At 60.2% G+C, this 19,287-nt stretch overlaps 1 protein-coding gene across 1 annotated transcript; it reads right to left on the bottom strand.

The window, feature by feature from the left end:
- Positions 1-958: 958 nt before the first annotated feature.
- On the bottom strand, positions 959-16,028 carry GRIN2C (glutamate ionotropic receptor NMDA type subunit 2C). Its single transcript, XM_042032482.1, has 13 exons — positions 15,400-16,028; positions 10,926-11,349; positions 8,790-9,385; positions 8,163-8,277; positions 7,430-7,641; positions 7,146-7,314; positions 6,650-6,803; positions 5,234-5,359; positions 4,913-5,142; positions 4,549-4,709; positions 3,822-4,009; positions 3,084-3,316; positions 959-2,704 (listed from the first exon to the last, which is right to left on the bottom strand). The coding sequence occupies exons 1-13, from the start codon at positions 16,011-16,013 to the stop codon at positions 1,295-1,297; spliced, it is 4,632 nt and encodes a 1,543-aa protein (XP_041888416.1). The 5' UTR covers positions 16,014-16,028; the 3' UTR covers positions 959-1,294.
- Positions 16,029-19,287: the final 3,259 nt, after the last annotated feature.

Here is a 19,287-nt window from a genome sequence, read left to right on the forward strand (position 1 = left end):
TTGAGCCTGGACCACGCGTGGCCGGGCCCTTCTGGACCTCCTCGGGGCTTTGCAGCCGTCCCTGCGGCAGGGTTGGGTGTCCCGGGGCAGTCCCTGCCATCGTCCCCTCGCTGTTACCGGCCCCGGCTGCTCGGTGGCTGCCAGCAACCCCCAACAACTGCGTTTTAATCGGGAAAGAAGAAAAAAGGAGGAAAAAAAAAAAAAAAAAAAAAAAAAGGAGCTCTAGAGCAGCTTCCTGAGATGTTCATGGAGGAAGGCGATGCCAAACCAGCTGGGAAGAGGGGCTGAGGGCTGGCATCTCCCTGGGACAGCCTGCCAGCCAGTCACGGGCAGCTCCGTGTAGTCCTGGTGCTGCTCTGGGATGGGGCTGGAATCTCCCGGCAAAGCCCTGGCTGCAGCCCGGAGCCCCGGAGCCTCAATTCCCATTTCCCAAAGACCCTCTCCCCTGCCTGTGAGTCACGGCCGCCTCTGCTCGCGCCCCAGCCCGGCAGGGAAAGGACTGTGTCAGACGTACCTGAAGAGAAGAATTAAACCCTGCTCATCTATCACACCTGATTTATGGCTCCATCAGCCTGGAAGGAATTTTTCCCTTTCTCATTCCCCACAGAACACCTTCCCGGGGCTGCTGTGCCGAGCTGGAGATCCCTGCCAGGCTGCCGTGTGTAGCCGTGACCCGAGCCCAGGGCTATCAGTGCCCAGCACCCCAAAACCTGAGCAGGGGGCAGGAACCCCGGCTCCAGTGCTCGGCTCCAGCCTCTGCACAGGCTGATGGCTCCTAATTACCCCTCAGCGCAGTTGCCATTTGCCTTTTCCAGCTTTCCTTTGCCGGTGGGACGAGCCCGTGCCCCGGCTCAGCAGTAACGGGACACGGACGGGGAGGGGGTGCACAGCACCACGAATATTCATAGGAATCCATGATACCAAGGGCAGCCCCGGAGGATGGAAGAAGGGTCCCCAGACAGCTGAAAATGTCTTTTTAATGACCTGGACGTGGCGTTTCGAGTCCCTTTGAATGAAAACAAAACGTGACGGCAAAACGGCGGCGATGCGTTTGGCGTCCCCGATGCCAGCCCTGCCTGTGGGGAGAGCTCGACCCAGCATGTACCAGCCTTTGCCAGGCTCCTCCGACTCTCCCAAAGAGCGCACCGGGACCCGCCGAGCCGCTTGGAGCATCCCGCTGCCGGCGGTGCAGGACCCCGGGAGGCCGGAGCCCGGCCGGGAGCCGCTGGCTGGCCCGTGGGGACACCCGGGCAAAGGGCAGGCAGAGGGGTGCGAACACCCCCCTGTCCCCCCATCACACCTCCGACTCCAGGCTGGAGACCCGCCGCCAGGACCCGCCGGCGCAGGGACTCGCCACCCCGCGGGCCACCAGCGGGTCCCTCCTCTCCGCCCCCAGCGCCCGCAGAAAGGCCAGCTCCCCGCGCCTCCCACAGTCTCTGCAGGCGCTGTCCCAGCGCCCGGACCCCCGGTCACAGGGGTGCACCCCGGCGTGCTCCCGGGGCGGCGGGGACCCCCGCGAGAGGTGTCCCGCGTAGAGGGGCAGGTTGGCGTAGGAGTTCATGCAGGCGTGGGGCGCGCACGCCGGCACGGTGGCGGTGGCACGGGGGTTTTGCCGGCAAGCCTCCCGGTAGGACGGCAGCCTGGTCACGGGCGAGCGCGGTGGGAGCCGGCCAGCGGCCTGTGGACAGCGGGAGCCGCAGCCGTAGCCGGCCTCGGCTTCGGGGAAGAGGTCGGGCACGTCGGTGCGGGCGGGCGGGCGAGCGGCCCCGCAGCGCCGCAGCCCCCCGGGACGCCGCTTCTCGCCGCGCTCCCCGGGCGCCCTGGCCGAGCTCGCCCACCGGTTCGGCTTCTCCCGCTCCATCACCGCCGCCTCCTGCCGCGCCGGCTCGCCCCTGGCTCTGCAAGTCCTGGTGACTTTCGGGAAGGCTCCGCGAGAGCAGGATGAAGGCAGGAAGGCGCTGCCCACCTCCCGCTTTTTCTCCGCTGCCGAGAGCAGCCGAGGCAGAGTCCCTGAGCTCCCGTGTGCCCCGTCCCTCTGGAGCAGGGGGTTGTTTTGGAGCCGGTCCCCCCGCCCCGATGGCCGCTTGTGCTCCCTGTAGATGTCCGGTGGTGGGAGGTCCCTGGGGGATGTGGGGGGCGGGAGGGGAGCCCCGACATGGTTCCCCACCAGCACCTGCTCCCCATAATCCCCTCCTGGGGAAGTCTTCACCAGGAGGTGGGGGAAACCTGTAAGGGCTTCATCCCCTACACAGCCACCCCGAAACTTCAAGGGGTGTAGCAGGTGGGGGTGCTCGTTTGCCCCTCTCCAGTTCTCCTCCCCGTGCAGACGGGAGTCCACAGGGATGGGCTGGGGCAGCGGCAGCCCCAGGGGAGCACCCTTGGGAGCGTAGGCTCTCCCCAGCCTCTCGGTGGGGTGCGGGCCAGAGGGGGGGCCCCGGTGTGCGCCGGTGCTGTTCTGCACCACAAGCTGGGGTGTCCTCAGGGAGAAGGTGGTCTGGAGGCGCTCGCTGTGGTTGCTCCAGTCCTCGATGGTGCGGGTGGCCTGCTCCAGCGAGCCGCCCACGCTGGCCGTTGTCACCATCTCCTTGGCAGCCTGCAGCATCTTCAGCACGTTGGCCTGGGCTGAGCTGGCAGTGACATCGGGTGTGGGCGCCCGCCCGGGGCTCGACAGGCTCTGAACCCCATTGAAGCAGCTGTAGATGCCCTGTGGGGAGAAATGGGCCCCCTCACCGTCAGCAAGGTCAGTGGGGTCCTGCCCCCTGAGCCCACCCTCCTGAGCTGAGTTCATGCTGCTGAGGTGAGGTGGCTTCAGAGCACTGATGCCCCCTCCCCAGCATTCCAAGAACTGTCAGGGTGGGCGACACCATCCTCTATCACCCCTTTCCCCAGGGATGCTAATAAGGATGTGGGGTCATTCCAGGAGTGAGCCCTTTCCTCAAAAGCTGGCTTTTCTCACATCAACACAAACATCTCCAATCCCTCCCATGAGGGTCAAAGGACAATGCCCACCAAGCCGTGTCCATCCCTGTGACACCGTGTGAAGACATTTGCGCCCCTCGAAAGCCCCTGTCAGCATCCCTCACCCTGCTGATGGCCAGGAGGAAGTCAAGCTTGTGGGACTTGGGGACGGAGTGACGCAGCTTCCAGTAGACGAGGTGCTCCCAGGCGAAGACCAGCAGGCTCAGCCCCATGGCCACCAGCAGCATGTAGAAAACCCCGGCCATGTTGTCGATGTCCAGCTTGCTGCTCATCACCTCATTCTTCTCATTCTGGCAGATCCCTGACAGCCAAACCGTCTCCAGCTTCTGGGTCTCGCCTGGGACACGCACAACGGTGCAGGGGGTGAAAATCCACCCTTGGGAATCACCTTCCCAAGCACATCCTTGCCCCTCTCCACCCCACTGTGGGTAGAGGAGGAGAAGGAGACCCTTGAGGCTCTGGAGCTGTAATCACCTAATGCTTGCTGCTGCCCTTGGCCTGAGCATCCCACCGCCAGGGTCCTCTCCTGACTCTGTCCCCCACCCATGCGCCAGCCACCAGTGCTTACTGTCCTCTTCCCAGGCTTCTCCTCAGGACCCTCAAATCTTGTGCACAGCCATTTCCTGGATTTTACAACCCCAGAGGGAATGACGAGCACAACATCCAGAGGATTTAATATCCCCTGAAAGGAGCTGGTGAAGTCCCTCAGTGCCATCCTGCCATGAGGATGTGAGCCTGGGTTTGAGCACAGGGTTTGAGCCCTGTCCCCTGGGTTAATCTGCAGGGCAGGGGTGGGGTGAGGATGGGGACAGGGCTAACGAGGAGCTCACGCAAGCACCCACCGTCTCCCAGGAACTGGAGCAGGGCCAGGTCGATGGCCCGCTTCCAGTGCGAGTCCTTCTGCAGGGCGATGCCATAGCCCGTGGTGGCAAACACCTTCCCACTGCCGATGGTCACCAGCTTGCAGCCCTCGTCCTTGCCCGCCATGTAGTTGAGCACCGCCGCATCGTAGATGAAGGCATCCAGCTTCCTGCCCCACCAACAGGAGGAAGGGTGAGGGGGGGTCTGAAAGCCCATTTCTGGGGGAGGGCTGTGCCTATTTGGGGAAGCTCTATCCCTTTCAGAAAGCTGTAGCCCATCTGGAGGGGGTTCTATGTGCTCTTGGGGCCCCTGACCCATCCTGGAGAGCTGTAACTACACTTGGAGGGGAAGTACCCAACCTTGGGGGGAGTTGTGTCCCACTTGGGGGAGCCATGCCCATCTGGGGTGAGCTGCATCCCTTTTGAGGGGAGCTGTATGAAGCTGCACCCCATCTGTAGCAGGTTATGTCCTGTCTGGGGGTCCTGTACTTCATCCAGGGAAGATGCACAGAGCCATACGCAGTCTGGGAGAGCTGTACGCAGCCTGGGGGGCCCACATCCAGCTTGTGGGGGGCTGTACCCCAGTTGAGAAATCCCTTCTCCATCTGGGAGGTCCTGTACCCCATTCCAGGGAGCCATAGTTATTTGGGGGTGCTGTATCCCTTTTGAAGGAGCTCTAAGAACCACACCCCATCTGGAGGAGCCGTACCCCATTTTGAGGCTGGTGAGGGCGTCCTCCACAGAGCGCTGGTTGTACTTCACCATGTGGGTGTGCATGTCGGGGTAGTTGCTGCGGATGTTCCTCTCGGTGCTGCCGTTGGGGACAGTGCCAAAGCGGAAGGGTGGGTACTGCTCCTGCGGCCTCTGGAACTGCAATGGGGAGCCCCAGGGGTGGCATCACACAGTGCCCATGTCTTTCCATGTCCCCTCCCCACAGCCAGCCCTCCACTCATGCATTCATGCCCAGCCAACTGGCAGTGATGTGCAGCTTCACACACATCACTGCCAGTAACTTCAAAAAGGGGTTTTTTTAGGGATTTTTTTAGGGCTCCCACCCCAGTGATCAGCCCCACCTTCCTGTCACTCAGCCCCGACACAGTGTCAATGTACTGCTCCTGGATCATGAAGGCAGCCAGGTTGGCTGTGTAGCTGGCGAGGAAGATGACAGCGAAGAAGGCCCAGATGAGCACCATGATCTTGCTGGTGGTGCCCTTGGGATTCTCGATGGGCACTGAGTTGTTGAAGACCAGAGCCCACAGCAGCCACACGGACTTGCCGATGGTGAAGGTGGGACCTCCCGGCCCTGCAGGGACAGGGAACAGAGGGGACAGTTGTCAGCCCAGCCAGGGGTGTGTCCCCCCTCCCAGCTCCCAGCTCCCACCTGCCCAACTCACTCTTGCCACTGGTGAGGTTCTGGTTGTAGCCAACGGGGCTGAAATACTCGAACACGAAGACGGTGATGGCCACCACGGTGAGGCACATGACGAACATCATGACCCACACGGCTGGACTATAAGGTTCTGCAAAGCAAGTGGAACTCTGTGAGACTCCTGGGACATCCCCATGTCCTCTGAGGACTCCCAGGAGCCCTCCCTGGTGGATGGGGCTCATCCTGAATATTGCCCCTCCTTGGAGAGGAGTCAGAGCCTGGCAGCACCATGGCCAAGCAGCTCCACAGGGAATCAGGAGGGAAGGGGGTTGGTGCAGAGCTGGGGGATGCAGCCCTGCCTAGACCAAATCAGGTCCTCATCAACAGGGAGATGTTTACAAAATGCTGCCCATCTCCAGGGTCACTGCAGGAGAGTTTCCCATGGAATCACAAGTTCTCCCCCGTGATAACTCTGCCCACAGGACTGTGCCTGCATCAGGCATGGAACCAGCCCCCCAGCCTGCTTAGCCCGTGAGTGGGGACAGGCAATGAGCCACTGCCTGCCCGGGATGATCTGGGATGGAGCAGCAGGAGCACTGGGGATGCATCCGAGCTGTCAGTGCGCGGCCGCCGAGGTCCATTTGTCAGCACGTCCTTCGCTGTCAGGGAGGAGAGGCCTCCCCTGATGGGGGTGTGGCTCATTAGCGCAGAGGCAGGAGACACGGGGACGTGGGGACCGCAGACCCCGGCCCTGCCAAAGCAGGGCAGGATGCTCCGTCTGTCCCCGGGGCTGGTGAAGGTGATCCTGCTTCCTTGGGAGGTTGGGCTCTGTGGTGTGGGGGGGACAGGATGAGGAAGATGTGCCCAGGCTGGTGGTCCCACCTTCCATGGCATCCTTAGCAACCACCTGCACCTTCCCCACACAAGAGCCCAGCTCCAGCTGAGCTGGGACGTTGCTGCTGTGCCCTTGCTGAGAGCCTCAAGCCCTGCCCAAGCCGAATTTCCTGACGACCTTGGCCAGTCTCCTCCCCTTCCTAGGCTGCAGCTTTGCTGGTGTAAAACTCATTAAATAAAACTTTTAGCACTGGAGGTTTCCTGCACTTGGCTTAACCACTGGCTCTGGTGACGGTGGCAGAGATGGATCCCCAAAGCAGAGCTCCAAGCTGGCAAATCCCCCCACGTGCCCATCCTCCTCCTCCACACAAAAATGAAGGGGAGAAAACCACTGAGCCCAGCCTCAGTCTCCAGCCTCCATCTCCATAATAAAAGGATTATTCAGACAGGGAAGGAGGAAGCCCCAAAGCTGACAGCACAATCTCCTTCCCTTATGACTTAGGCTTTTTTTTTCTTGAAAGTTATTAAAACTGAACAATATTTCCAATTTGCATTTGTAGGGAGCGTGGGATGAACCTGCAGAAAGACAGGGGGACACAGGGCTCACCCAGGAAAGCGGAGGGGGACACGGTGCCATTGCTCCGGGCCACCATGACGCTGATGCCCGTCTCCACAAAGGGCACGGAGAAATCCACAATCTCGGAGCGCTCCTCGTTGATGGTGAGGGAGCCGATGGCCATGTCTGCACGCTTGTAGTACACCTGGAAAAGGGGCAGGTGGGCTTGGCATGGGCAGAGGGACAAGCAGAGGAACCCAGACCACTTTCCCCAGGCATTTCCTCATCTCCAGCATTTCCAGCCTTAATTTCTGCCTTTATTAAAAAAAAAAATTAACTTCTAAAGTTAGCAGTGGCACAGACACAACCTGCTGTGGGGTTGTAAATGTTCATCTGACTCCTCCTCCAAGGAGGAGCTCATGCCAAGCTGTCCCCTGCCCACAGTGCCACCACAGATCTCATCTCCACCAGCAAAGCCTCAGGTCAGGGGTGAGTGGTGCCCTCCAGGGAGTGTTGAAGCGGGGGTCTGAGCCATGCCCACCCCTACCTCACCAATCATGCCATTCCAGACCCCACGGACGATCTTGCCATGTTTGCCATTGGTCACCAGGTAGAGGTCGTAGGAGAACTTCACTGTCTTGGCCAGCTTCTTCAGGATGTCTATGCAGAAACCTTTGCAGCACAGCTTGGTGTAGGGATCCACGAGGCCATCGCCACTGGAAACACACCGGGAAAGAGGGGTTGGACCAACCAGAGATGCTCTGAGCACCCTGGACACCACGTGCCAAGGGAGTGGTGGCCAGAATTGTTGAGCTCCATGTCCCTGCTCACCTCTGGGAGGAGTTGGTCTGCTTGCGGCAGGGCACGGTGTTGCGCACGCAGACCCCAGTGCTGGGGTCCGTGTTCTCCACGATGACGAAGGGTCTCTCCTCCAGGGTGGCCACTGTCAGGTGGCGGTTGTCGACCACGGGCTGCATGAAGGAGCCGTAGCGGGGCCACACCGGGTACTTCATGTGGATGATGCCTTTCTCCCACTTGCCCACCTGCCCCCAAGGGAGAGCACATGGTCACCCCAGCAAGGGGCTCTGGGGGATCACACGGGATCCCATATCCATCCTCCCACCTTTGGGGCTTATTCCTGGTGAGCCCCATCTCAGCATCCCTTTCCCCACACACCCCCGGACCACGGGGTGAGGTGTTTCCTCCTGAGCCCCAAGCTTCACACTTGGGTGAACACAAACCTGGCCAAACTTTACCCAAAATACTTTCAAACTAGCAAAAACCCCTCCGCACATCTTGTTTCAGGTCTAGGTGTTTGACTGCTGTTCTCCAGAGGTGGGCATCTGCGTTTCTGACTGAACTTATCAGCCAAATTGCAGGGGAGAACCATTGCTGCAAACCCCCACCATGGCACCACGGGTACTTTTGGGACCAGCCACGGTACTTTTGGGTTTCACATGGTACAACCCACCCCAGGGTGGGACCCTAGCCTGTGCATGGCCCCAGGCTCACCCTGCCCAGCCACCCCTCAGTGTGCCCATCCCGGGGGGCCTGGGGGTCCTACCATCTCCCAGAGCCGGTGCTGGTTGAGCGTGATCACCACCATGGTGGGCCTGACCAGGTAGCCACCTTCATTGAAGGAGAAGTCCCTGTGCTCCCACGTCACATTGAGGAGGTGCCTGGTGGGACACAGAGCCTGTAAGCTCCTGGCTGTGTAGCCCTGCACTGTACAGCCCTCCTCCTCCTTCTCCACCACCTTCAGCCAGGCTGCCACAGGTCCCATGGAAACATGTGGGGCTGAGAGCTGGGGACCAGCTGTAGCCCCCATGCAAGGGGCAGAGAGGAGCTGGAGAAAGCTCTTCCAGCAAGGAGGCACTGAGGATGATGGTCCACTGCAGGGCTGAGGATGCACAGACTGCCACAGCAGCCCCAAGGTGCCACAGAGCTATGAAAACCCCCCTGAGATCCCCAGGGGTCCTGAGTTGCCAAGAAACGTGGGAAAAGGCAAGGGCTGCTCTGGGGAGATGCTGCAGAAGAGTCCCAGCCAAGAGGCATGGACCACCAGCTGCAGCCCTCAGGGAGCATCATCCTTGCTGCCCACCAGCTCTGTACCCCTCCTCCCCTGCCCTTTCCCTCTCTTTTCCCCACTCCTCCCATTTCCCACCCATCCCAGGGGGACCCCAAGCCTCACCGGTAGAAGCTTGTGTTGGTGGCTGTGGCCCTGGTGGGGGTCCAGCAGTCCCGCCCCACCTCTGGGAGGTAGCCATGGGCACGGAAGAAGCTGGCTGCCCCCATGGCAATGATGGCCACCCCATCCCGCACCTTCTGCCTCAGGCTCAGCTTCCAGCTCTCTGTCACCACGCTGATGAGGCCGACAGGGAAGGAGGAGGGCGGCACCTCCATGTTGCCTACTGTCATGCTGGGCACGATCCAGACGTATCCTGGCCCCACAAGCCCAGCTTGTTCCGCCATGGAGAAGAGATACTCGGCCTCCTCTCGGGAGCAGTAAACAATGAGGACCTGGGCATCGATCTGGCGCAGGAGCCGCTGCATCCTGGAGCTGCTCTGCTCCTGGCTCATCTCGAAGGTGAGCACCTCCTGCAGCTCCCAGCCGAAGTAGCTGGCATCCGTGAAGGAGCGGATGACATCCAGGAAGATGTTGTAGCCTGGGTAGAGGCTGGTGATGACAGCAAAGGAGCCCCAGTCGTATTCCTCCAGCACCTTGAAGATCACCTGGATTTGCTGCTCGATGGAGACACCCAACTGCAGGAAAGCTGATCCGGGCTCCTGCGGGAGGAGAGGGGTCAGGGGCTGCTCTGGCATCATGATCCAGATCTCTTGCACCTATGCAAGCCTCCTTGAATTTGCCATCATGAAAAGTTTACGATTGCCATGAACCAGTACAGTCCATGGGCTGGAGACACCCAAAATCAGACTGATCCTCCTCCAAAGGACCTCACCCCATGCAAAGGGTCAACTCCTGCAGCCTCATATCCAATTCTGAGCTTATATACCAAAAATTCTTCCATCCTCCAAAGGAGATCAACAGTTTCTCCTTAAACCAGGAGAAAGAGGTAGGCAAGAGCTCTGCCAGGAGCATAAATCCCATCCCTGCTCCGTCTCACTACCTGCAGCCAGAGCCTGTGAAGCTCCTTCCCTCTCGCCCCACCTCCCCGGCCATCTGGCCTCTCATTAGCAAACCTTAATTGATCTGATTCTGTCTTAAATGATTCAGCGAATGGCATTTGCCGAAGGTCACATGCAGGCAGCAGGGTTTTGCCACCCAGACCCCCTCCACCTCCAGAGAAGTAGTCTGGGGTGAGCCCCAGGAAATCCCAGACAGGGAGGAGGAGACAAGATCCCTCCACTGACCCCAAAACATCCAACCCCTGGAGAAAGATGCAGAAAATCACCTGGACCGCAGCAAAGCCATGGATTATTTTCCATTGCTCCAGGCTCCATCTGAGCCCTCTACACCCACACGAGTCCACTGCCCCCACCAGAGCCCACTGCACCCACTGCCACCCAGCCAAAATGAGCTTGAGGTGCTCCAGGAGCACCAGCGGGTACAGGCAGGGCTGGGGGGGTGCAATCCAGAGGGGTTGGACCCCAAACCACTATGCAAGAAAAGCACAAAATCTGTGCCCTGAAGAAGGGCAGGATCTCCAGCCACAGGAAAGAGCAAGCACTGAAACCCGTCCAGCACCCCGGCCGGGCAGGGTGGGATGAGCCACTATGAGGAGATAACCCAAATCCCCAATGCCCAGCACCCTCCAGCCTGGCTCCAGCTCTCCCTGCCACCAGCACTTCCCAGCAGGCAGGGGACAGTAACTGACAGTGTCTGGTGCCAGCGAGGAGCAGGGAAGACAGAAATCCTGTGTCAGCCATGGTGCACCTGAGATCGCCACCACAGCTGAGCAAGGCTCTTCACGCTGCCCACCCGGCCATTCCAGGGCTGCATCCAGCCCCAGCAGGGTGAGAGGAAGATGAGGTTGTGATCACCTTGCCACTGCGCCAGTAGCCCCAGTGCCACCAACCCAGCACCCCGTGGTGGGCACAGGAAGCAGCACACCGGGGAAGGTCCTTCCACAGGGCGTTAAGGTCCTCTCCCACATCCCATCAACGGGGCCCCTCCTTGAAGTCCCCACCACGTCCCATCACCCCAGCTGGCCACACTGCCACAGCCACTGCCTATTCCTGCCCCTGATCCCAAAGGCTGCAGCCCAGCAGCTCCTCTGCCCTCCAGCATTCCACATCCCTTACATACTCTCTCTAATAATTCCTCATTTCTCTCATCCCCCTTGGAAATACCAAGTGAGGGTCTCACCTTTGGGGTCAGGACCACTGCAGACCCGCCGCTGATGCTGATGATGGGGACCTGGGTCTGGGAGGAGATGAAGTCAAGGATCTGGGCCACGGCCTCCGTGCCCACGTTGTCCTCAAAGACGATGCCGTGGATCTTGTGACTGGCGAGGATGTTGCAGATCTGGGTGAGGAGGGTGCTGGGGTTGGTGTTGTTGACGACGACAGTGATGGGGTGGATCTCCAGGGGCATGTCCAGGAAGCTCTGGGGGCTCAGGCGGGAGCGGATATGCAGGGGGTAGGACGTGCCCCCGAACACCACGGCCACGTTGACCACCGGCTCCTCAGGGCCCGGCAGCAGGATGTCCGTGAAGGCAGCCGAGCAGCCCAGCACCATCGACAGTAGCAGAGCGTGCGCCGGCGCTCTGCCCATGTCCACCAGCGCGTCCCTGCCAGCACAGGACACAGCCCCTCGCATCCAGCCGAACACCAGGACCACCAGCCCCACTCACCCCAGCCCTCCCCACTGCCCTGGGGCATCACCATTGCAGGTTGACCCCGGGGGAACAAGGGGACCCTCATCCCTTGGATACTGGATGTGGTGAAGGAATGTATTCACCACCCACTGTACCCCTCAGTACTGTGTCACTTGTCTCCAGTCCTGTCAAGCACTAACCCTTCACAGAGAGTCCCTGCTTCCCACCACCACCCTGCCCCCATCCCACCACCACCATCTCCCTCCCACCCCATCCAAAAGCCACCACTGCTACGCTGGTCCGTATTGTCCCTTCAGCTTCAGGGACAGCTGCAAGAGGTGCCAGGAGGGGCTGGCAGCTCCTTGGTGCCTCTCTCTGCAGCAGACAGCCACCCTCAATATTCAAAGGCTTTGCCCTTGAGGAAGGGTTCAGCCTGCACCCCTCTTACTGAGATTTTGCACATCACAGTCCCTGAAGCAGGTAGTCCCCTGCCTGTCCTGCTGCCTGTCTCCCGCCCATCACACTACCTCAGCCCCTTCTCTGCCACAAAATCCCAACCAATGCACCTGTCTGGCTCCGTATCTCCAAGTTTTCCCTCTACACAGCGTCCTTCATCTTTCCGCCTTCTTGTCTTTACCCACAACGTGTGTCCCCTGCTGGTAGTGCCCGCCCAGATGGGACACCCTTCACACCGTGTCTCTGCTGGCTGCACCCCAAATCCAGGCTCTCAGGGGCTGTTTGGGCACATCCTCCCTGCCAAGTCCCCAGTTCCCCACTGCCAGTGGGTGCTCATGCTGCAGCAGTTGGGGTGACAGTCCCCTGAAGGGGGACACATCCCTGCCCACAGTGATGCACCCCTGTGCAGGAGCTCACCCCTCAGAGCCCACCAACCTGTGGTCAGGGGCATCCAAGCCCCTCTGAGCCCCATTTCCCCCAGGGCTGTCACCCTCGTGCCAAGCTGGGCAGCGGGGAGGGGGACGAGCAGCCCTCCGTGGTGGCACCAGCCACGCGCTGGTGTTGCTTCATGCAGCAAGGTGCCAGCTGGTTCTCAGAAACGTCACTTGCAATTAAAAGCTGCTGTTGCTTAACGTGTTTACAGCACAGCCAGATGCTTCTCTCACTGAGTCCCAGCTGGTTTTGGGGTCTGGGCTGCCCCAGTGACCTGCACCCCAACACTCCTCCGTGCCGCAGTGACGGACACCCCTTCAGCACACTGCGAAAACGCTGCCGGCATGTTGGACTCAAAATGCGCGATTTAAACCCAATGACTGCCAGGCTGGGCACCCTGCAAGAGCTGCGTGGTGCAGATTTGAGCACCAGGACTGTCACCTCCAGAAGACAAGGAACACAAACCTTACATTTCCCTCCTGTGCCCCATGGGTACCGGGAAGGCTCAGGCAGCTGTCCAGGCACTGATGCTCACCGGGCAGCATCTCTCTCAACCAGGTGAGTTTCATCAGGGAGTCATCAACCCCCAGCACCCACCATCACCCAGCGGGTTCACCCTACCTGACTACATCCCCCACCCCACTCCCATCACAGCTGGTGGAGCTGCAGGAGCCACAACGCCACACCGATGGCCACAGCCAGGGCCCCTTGGCCAGAGAGGGCAGCAGGTGAGTCATGCCATGCTGGCAGCATCCCATGCTCTGGCACGGCCAGCTCAGTGGCCGGGCAGCCTGCGCTGCCTGCTCCTCACTGCGAATTCCCAAGTATTTTTAGTCCTGTGATAAATAATTCATCGGGAATCCGGCATCAGCTACCCGAGCAGAGAGGAAGGGGAGCAACACGCCACCCAAAACAAACAGAACCGCCCTGCCAGCAGCACTGCCCGTCTGAGCCCTCCTCAAGGACGTTTAAATATACTCTGGGCCCTTGTGGTGGCTGATGGGGTTTGCTTGTGCCAGCCCTGGCACCTCACCTACTCCAGGGCCCTATCCTCCTCTTCCTCAACCCAGCTCTTGCCCAAGCTCAGGAGCCTCTTCCAGTACCGAGTAATCCAGGCACAGAGCAGCTGACGCCCCTTGCGATGCTAAGCTCTGTCACCCCCTGCTCCTGGCTGTGACTGGGGACAGGGTTCAGCAATCTGGTTTCCCATGGACCAAGCCACAGGTGGAAAATATCCCCATCCCTCACAGCCAGAACGCACTGGAGCGGCAGAGGGGAGGTGGGCACGGGCTCATCCCATCGTTCAGCCAGTGCTGAGGCAATCAGGGCAATGAACTTCCATCCTTCCCAGGAACCCAGTGCCACCATGCAGAGTCAGGCTGGCTCACCACAGCCTTTGGCAGACATGGAAGAGGATGGAGGGGTTTAAGGCCAGAGAGCCCATGGCTGCCAAGGGGTCCATGCACAGCTTGGAGACAGGGCCACTCCAAAATGGCCGAATTTGGGAGGCAAAGGGCAGCCAGCTCCTCCAGCCCAGCCAGCACCATGCGTTTCCAGCCCATTGTTTCTCGTACTGAGCTGGAGGGGTCCAGGAAAATTTGGGTTTTTGGCGGGGGATGACAGATTGCAGGAAAGTGGTGGAGGCTGAGGAGAAACTGAGCCCATTCCTGAGCTACTGCCAGAGCTGGGGCTGCTCTTGGGCTCAGCACAACACAGCAAAGCCCTGCTGACTTCAAAGAAAACCCACATTTTCCAACCCCTCGTAGGAAGCACTGCAGAATCGGTCCCTTTGGAAAAGGCTTTCCCAAAAGGGAGGTTTTCCAGCCGGGTGAAGCGCCAGTGGCCAGTCTGGGTCAGGAAGAAGGTGGCCATGGCCAGGAGACTGGGCAAGGCAATGCCACCTCCTGGCAGCCTCCCCAGAGGACACCACAAAGCTGCTTGATGGCTTTGGCACTTGTTTTTGTTGCTTTGGGGTAGTTTTGAGCAGGTTAACCCCCTTCCTAGGCACAGCTTCCTCTGGTGCACCAAACTCACAGAAGCCTCACGCTAAAGGCACCGATAGAACCCCTACCTCCCACCAGACCCTGAGATGTCATTTTTAATGCAACAGGGAAAGTTTGCTCCTAATTTTAAACCTCCTTTTTTGCCCTCACTCCCTCCCCTGCTCCAAGAGAGGGAGAGCTCATGCAGATATTTTGACCTCAGGAAGGGGAGAAATAAAATTCCGACACGCAAAATATCATTCAGGAAAGAGAAACCTTATCCCCCAAAAAAAGCCTCCGAGCCTGAAATCAGAGGGAAAACGCAGCCTGCGCCAGGGGATGGGGAAGTGCTGCTGATGGACGGAAAGGACAGAGCGAAGCCAAACATGGCAGGAGCCAGGTGGGGAGGAGAGGCGGCACAGAGGAGGGCACCAGGATGTGCCAGGGCTTGTCATTGCCCCGATGGGGACACCCCTGTGGAACAAGGAGACCACGATGAAGCCCCTCAGAAGGGGAAAAAGCAGCAAAACCTCCTCAAAGACAACTCATCACCATCCCTGTCCCCATGCAGGGGGGATGACTCGGGAGAGAAAAGCACTGGCAGCCCCCGGCAAGCACCGTCTCCTTTCAACCTTCATCCGTCACCACCCGGGATCACCCTCCTCTTCCTCATCACCCTTCCCTTCCTCGCCCGCACCTCCGACAGCAACAGTTGCGGGCCGGGGGCTGCGGGCCGGGGCGATGGTGAGGGCCCCACACACGCACGCACCTAAACGCAGCTTAAAAAGGTCGAATATGGATTAACCAAAAATAAACGCCAAGTGTCCTGCCTGCCGCTGGGTTACGCAAGGTGGCGGCGGGGGACACAGGGCTGGTGGCACCCAGGGAGGTCTCCTCAATTTTTCCTGCCTCCCACTCCCCCCAAAACCCCCCAGAACAGCGCCCAGGATGAAGGCTCATTTCTGTCCCGTGCCCGGGATGGGGAACGGCAGCTCTAGGGATGCGGGGGGATGCTGAGGTAGGGAGAGACGGACGGGGAAAGCCCCCACCCCAAAAAAACAACCGCCTCATCCCTAAAAGTTGCTGACGGCGATGGCGGGGCGGCAGCGGAGCCCGTCGGGCCCCGGTTGCCCCCAGCCCGCCCGGTACTTACGGGACCGCCGCTGCTCGGTGCCTACATGCCCCGCGGCTCCGGCGGGGCTCGTCCCACCGGGGGCTCGGCTCTTCCAAAGCTTCTCCTCCTGCGGGGCAGCCCCTCGGGGCAGGGTCAGCCCCCGCCGCGGCTGGCGGGGGGCTCCGGCGGCCGCCGTCGGTCCCGGCTCGTCCTTGGCGGCGGCGGCGGCGGCTCTGCAGCGGCGGCTGGAGGCAGGGACGGGAGCGGAGGAAGGAGGGAGCGGGAGCGGAGCGGGTGTGCACGGGGGGGGGCCCGGTGGCAGCAGGTGTCTCGGCGACCTCCGAGCCCCGGCAGCCATCTCCCCCCGCCCCGGCACCGGCGGGGCTGTCCGGGCGGGACGGTCGGGAGGAGCGCGGAGGGATGCGGGGATGGAGGCTGGGGGGAGCCCGGGGGCGGTGGAAGGACAGGACGTGTGTCCTCCCGCCTCGCCGCAACTTCGGGGCTGGCCGCCAGCCCCGGTGGAAGGGGGGGGACGGGGGACGGACAGCCCTCCCTCCAGAAACCGGCCCGCCTCTCCTGGCACCGGGGCCGGCCCCAGTGCCGGAGAGAGAAGAGGGCAAGACCCCCTCCTTTCCTTCGCCCCTCTCCTCCATCTCCAGGAGGGAAAACCCATGGCAAAATGGCACAGACGCCGTCTCTGGGCACTGCCCGTCCCCAGTCCCAGGGAGGGCTGGAGGAATGCGGTTGGACTCCTTCCCTCCCGCCAGTATCTTCCATCCCTTTGGTGACTGAAGTGGTGGGCACTGGCCAGCTGCCCACCCTGGTGCCCCCCAGCCGGTGCAGGATAGCCTCAGGGTCCCCATCGGTCACAGGGAGGGGGGTGACTGAACAAAGCCCCCGCAGGCAGCAGCATCCTCCAGCTGTCGCCAGGGCCAGTATTAAAGCGTCAGCTGATCCCGGAGCACTGGTTTAGAGCAAGCCAGACTGGGGGACGGGAGGGGGGGGGGAGAAAAGGGGGGAGATACAGTAAAGGAAGGGGGGAGACAGGCAGGGGCCCTGCTGGGGCTCCCTTGTCCCTGGGTGGTGCCCACTCTGCCCCAAAACGAGCCACTGTCTGCGGGCAAAGGGACTACGGCTCTGGCAGGACCTGGCCGGAGTTAGAGCCCAACTCAGACCACACTGTGGGGGGCAGATTCTCCCAAACCTCCTCATGTCCCGGCTCAGAGCCACCAAAACACTGGGCATCACCCCGAGAGCAGCTGCCCTCTCAACAGAGCCCAGGCACTGCGCTTCTGCCTTCCCCAGGGACAGACGCCTGGCTCCGGGACAGGGTCACCCAAGTGGGCGGTTGGGTGTCTGCCACCCAGACTGGCACTGCAGCCACCTGCAACAGCATCCTTGTGGCTGCTGGGCTTGGAGAGGCCGTTTCCAGAGAGGTTTCAACTTGCCTAAAAACCTTCTGTCTGTCCTCAGCCATGAGCTGCCTGATGCAGGACCTCCACACACACTCCTAGTCCCTGAGACAGCCTGGCCACCTTCTGCCCAGGTGCTGAGGGTGCCTTCAGGGCACCCCGGGGATGGAAGAGGTGCCAAAAAAAATTGAAGAGAAAAATGCATCTGAGGCTACATTTTAATCCCTGTAAAGCAGCACCCGCTCTCTCTGCAGGAGAGCTCAGCCAAATCTCTGAGGCTGCTGCAGTGTGGGGGCTCGGGGCAATGGGGGATGCAGGATCTATCCTGTCCTGGATCCCTGCTGGCCGTGTCCTGCTCCCCCAGCATCAGGCTGCCCACGTCTGCTTGATTCTGGCAGCATTGTCCCTCTCTTGCCCTGAGAGAGATGTAAGGGTAGGCAACAGGTCCTCAATGCCTCAAATTCTTCTCCTAGGACTACAAAAGGGCCGATCTTGGGTTTAACATTGAAGGAGGCAGCGGCTGCATTTAACCCTTTCTGTTGCCTTCATGATCCAGTGTGACAGGGCCTGGGGGATCAGCTTCCCAGGGATCTGGCTCCTTGGGGCTGGCATAGAAGCACTGAGCTGTTCCCACACATTTATTGCTTCTCCAGCAGCTCAGGGTCTTCATCTATCTCTCCCAGGAGTGGCTGCTCCCTGGACTGGATCCCTCAGAGGGTCTTGGCTCACAAATATTTCCCAGCAGAGCTTCCAGGTGGATTGAGGGGGGCAACAGCAACCCCACACCTGGGATAATACCCAGCTCCACCATCACATCCATGACTCCCCAGCATCCCCATCCCATGGGACATTTGATCCCCATCCGAGCCCAATCCCCACATGTGAGACAGAGACAACCCCAAGTCTGGTGCACAACTGGGCACAGCTGGAAGGTGTCTGCAGTGGGGACAAGCAGTGGAGGGCAAGGACTGGTGGTGACACTCTCATGCCAGGCCCCCCAGCCACATCTCCTCTCCACTGGGTCCAGTGGCTCACAGTGAGCAGCTGCACCGAGAGCCCAACTCCAGGTTTGCAGCTTTCCTGGCCAAGTCCTTCAGTGTCTTAAAAAACAAAAACCCCCAACATTTTTTTTTGGGGAAAATGCAGTGAATTCCCAAATCCAACCTGCTGCTGGGTCTGGGCCACCAGACACCGTGCAGCCTGTGGGGGCTGTTCTGCATCATCAAAATAATTCATTTGTGCATTTAAACACCTAAAGTCCTTTTTATATTTTTTTTAAAAGTGCCCTGATGGCTACAAAAGTCCAGGTTGAAACACAAGCACCAATAGCATCCCAAGATGAAGCCCACAGCCCCAGGAAATGCAACTGCACTTTTCCTCTTGCTTCCCCAGCCCCTTGGTGCCACTCTCTCAGGGGATGCTGTGCCCTCTTTGCCCAGCTTTCTGGGCTGGGTGGCGACAGCACGGGCACAAAGTGCCTGTCTCCACCTTCGTCCTCCCTCCCACTGCTGTGGTAGTGCCCCAGTGTGTGACCCTCGGCATCCCAGCTTGTCCCTTAACCACGGCACAGTCTCAGCAAAAGGGAGCTCAGCCAGCTTCTCCACTGGCTCGTTACCTTTCCCTGGCATCTCCTCTTGCAGGAGGCTCTGTAAGCAGGTTGATAAATGCAAGGCACTGTGCTCCGACAGCTCCTGGTGTGCAGCCACCTCCTGCAGGGAAGAGCTCGCTGGCAGCCGGGCCAGGGGAGCAAGAGGAATGTGGAAGGGTCGTGTTGGGACCCTGATGTTTGTCCAGCTTTGCACTGGCCCATCCAGGCCAACACCAGAGTCAGAGAAGTGCTCTGGGCTCCATGCAGACTCCTCAGAACTCACGGCAACCCCACTGGCATCCCACATCCTAAACTGGGGAAAAGCCCCACAGCCTGGCCCAGCCGCCTCCATTCTGGTTCCCCCAGAACTCCAGCCTGGCAGAGCCTCTGGGAGCCCCCACCTCCAGCATAAACCTGCACCCCAGACCCTACTCAAAGCATCCACCCCAGGGCACATCCCCAGCCACGAGAGCAACACACCAAGGCTTTGGTCTCTCCAGCTCTGTGGGGCAAACCCCAGCATCACCCTCCTGTTCCTAGGAGAAAGTCAGCCTAAGGTTTCTAACCCATGTGCATCCTAAACCAGGACTTGGGGAAGGACCTGCGTCTGTGCACTGCCAGCACAAAGCCAGAGCTGTCCCTGGAAAGGCAGGGTGGCATCTGGGTGACACAGCCCTCTTGGGCTGTCTCCACAGGCATCTGCATCCCACTAATGGCATCTGACATCAGATGCCCACAGGTCCCTCTGCCAGAGCTGAGTCTTGCTGGTGACACTTGTGACACATGAGATTTGGCCATGGACCTACACCCATTCCCTGCCCTGCACTTGTCCCGGTCCTGCATCCATCCCAATCCTTCCTGTTGGCTGCCAACCTCCCCTTCCCAAGAAGTCTGGCCGAAAATTAAGAAGATCTGAGCCAAGCTGCT

Source organism: Corvus kubaryi, unplaced genomic scaffold (genome assembly GCF_017639235.1).
Source record: "Corvus kubaryi isolate FWS band 111438036 unplaced genomic scaffold, C.kubaryi_AGA036_p1.0 37353, whole genome shotgun sequence".
In the NCBI taxonomy this organism is placed as follows: Eukaryota; Metazoa; Chordata; class Aves; order Passeriformes; family Corvidae; genus Corvus; species Corvus kubaryi.

Coding starts and splice junctions, on each gene's coding strand:
- GRIN2C (XM_042032482.1), bottom strand. CDS start 16,013: ATGGAGGAGAGGGGCGAAGGAAAGGAGGGGGTCTTGCCCTCTTCTCTC. Junction 7,642..8,162: donor AGCACCGGCTCTGGGAGATG/GTAGGACCCCCA, acceptor CCTTGGGGGCAG/GTGGGCAAGTGGGAGAAAGG. Junction 6,804..7,145: donor GGAATGGCATGATTGGTGAG/GTAGGGGTGGGC, acceptor CCCCTTTTCCAG/GTGTACTACAAGCGTGCAGA.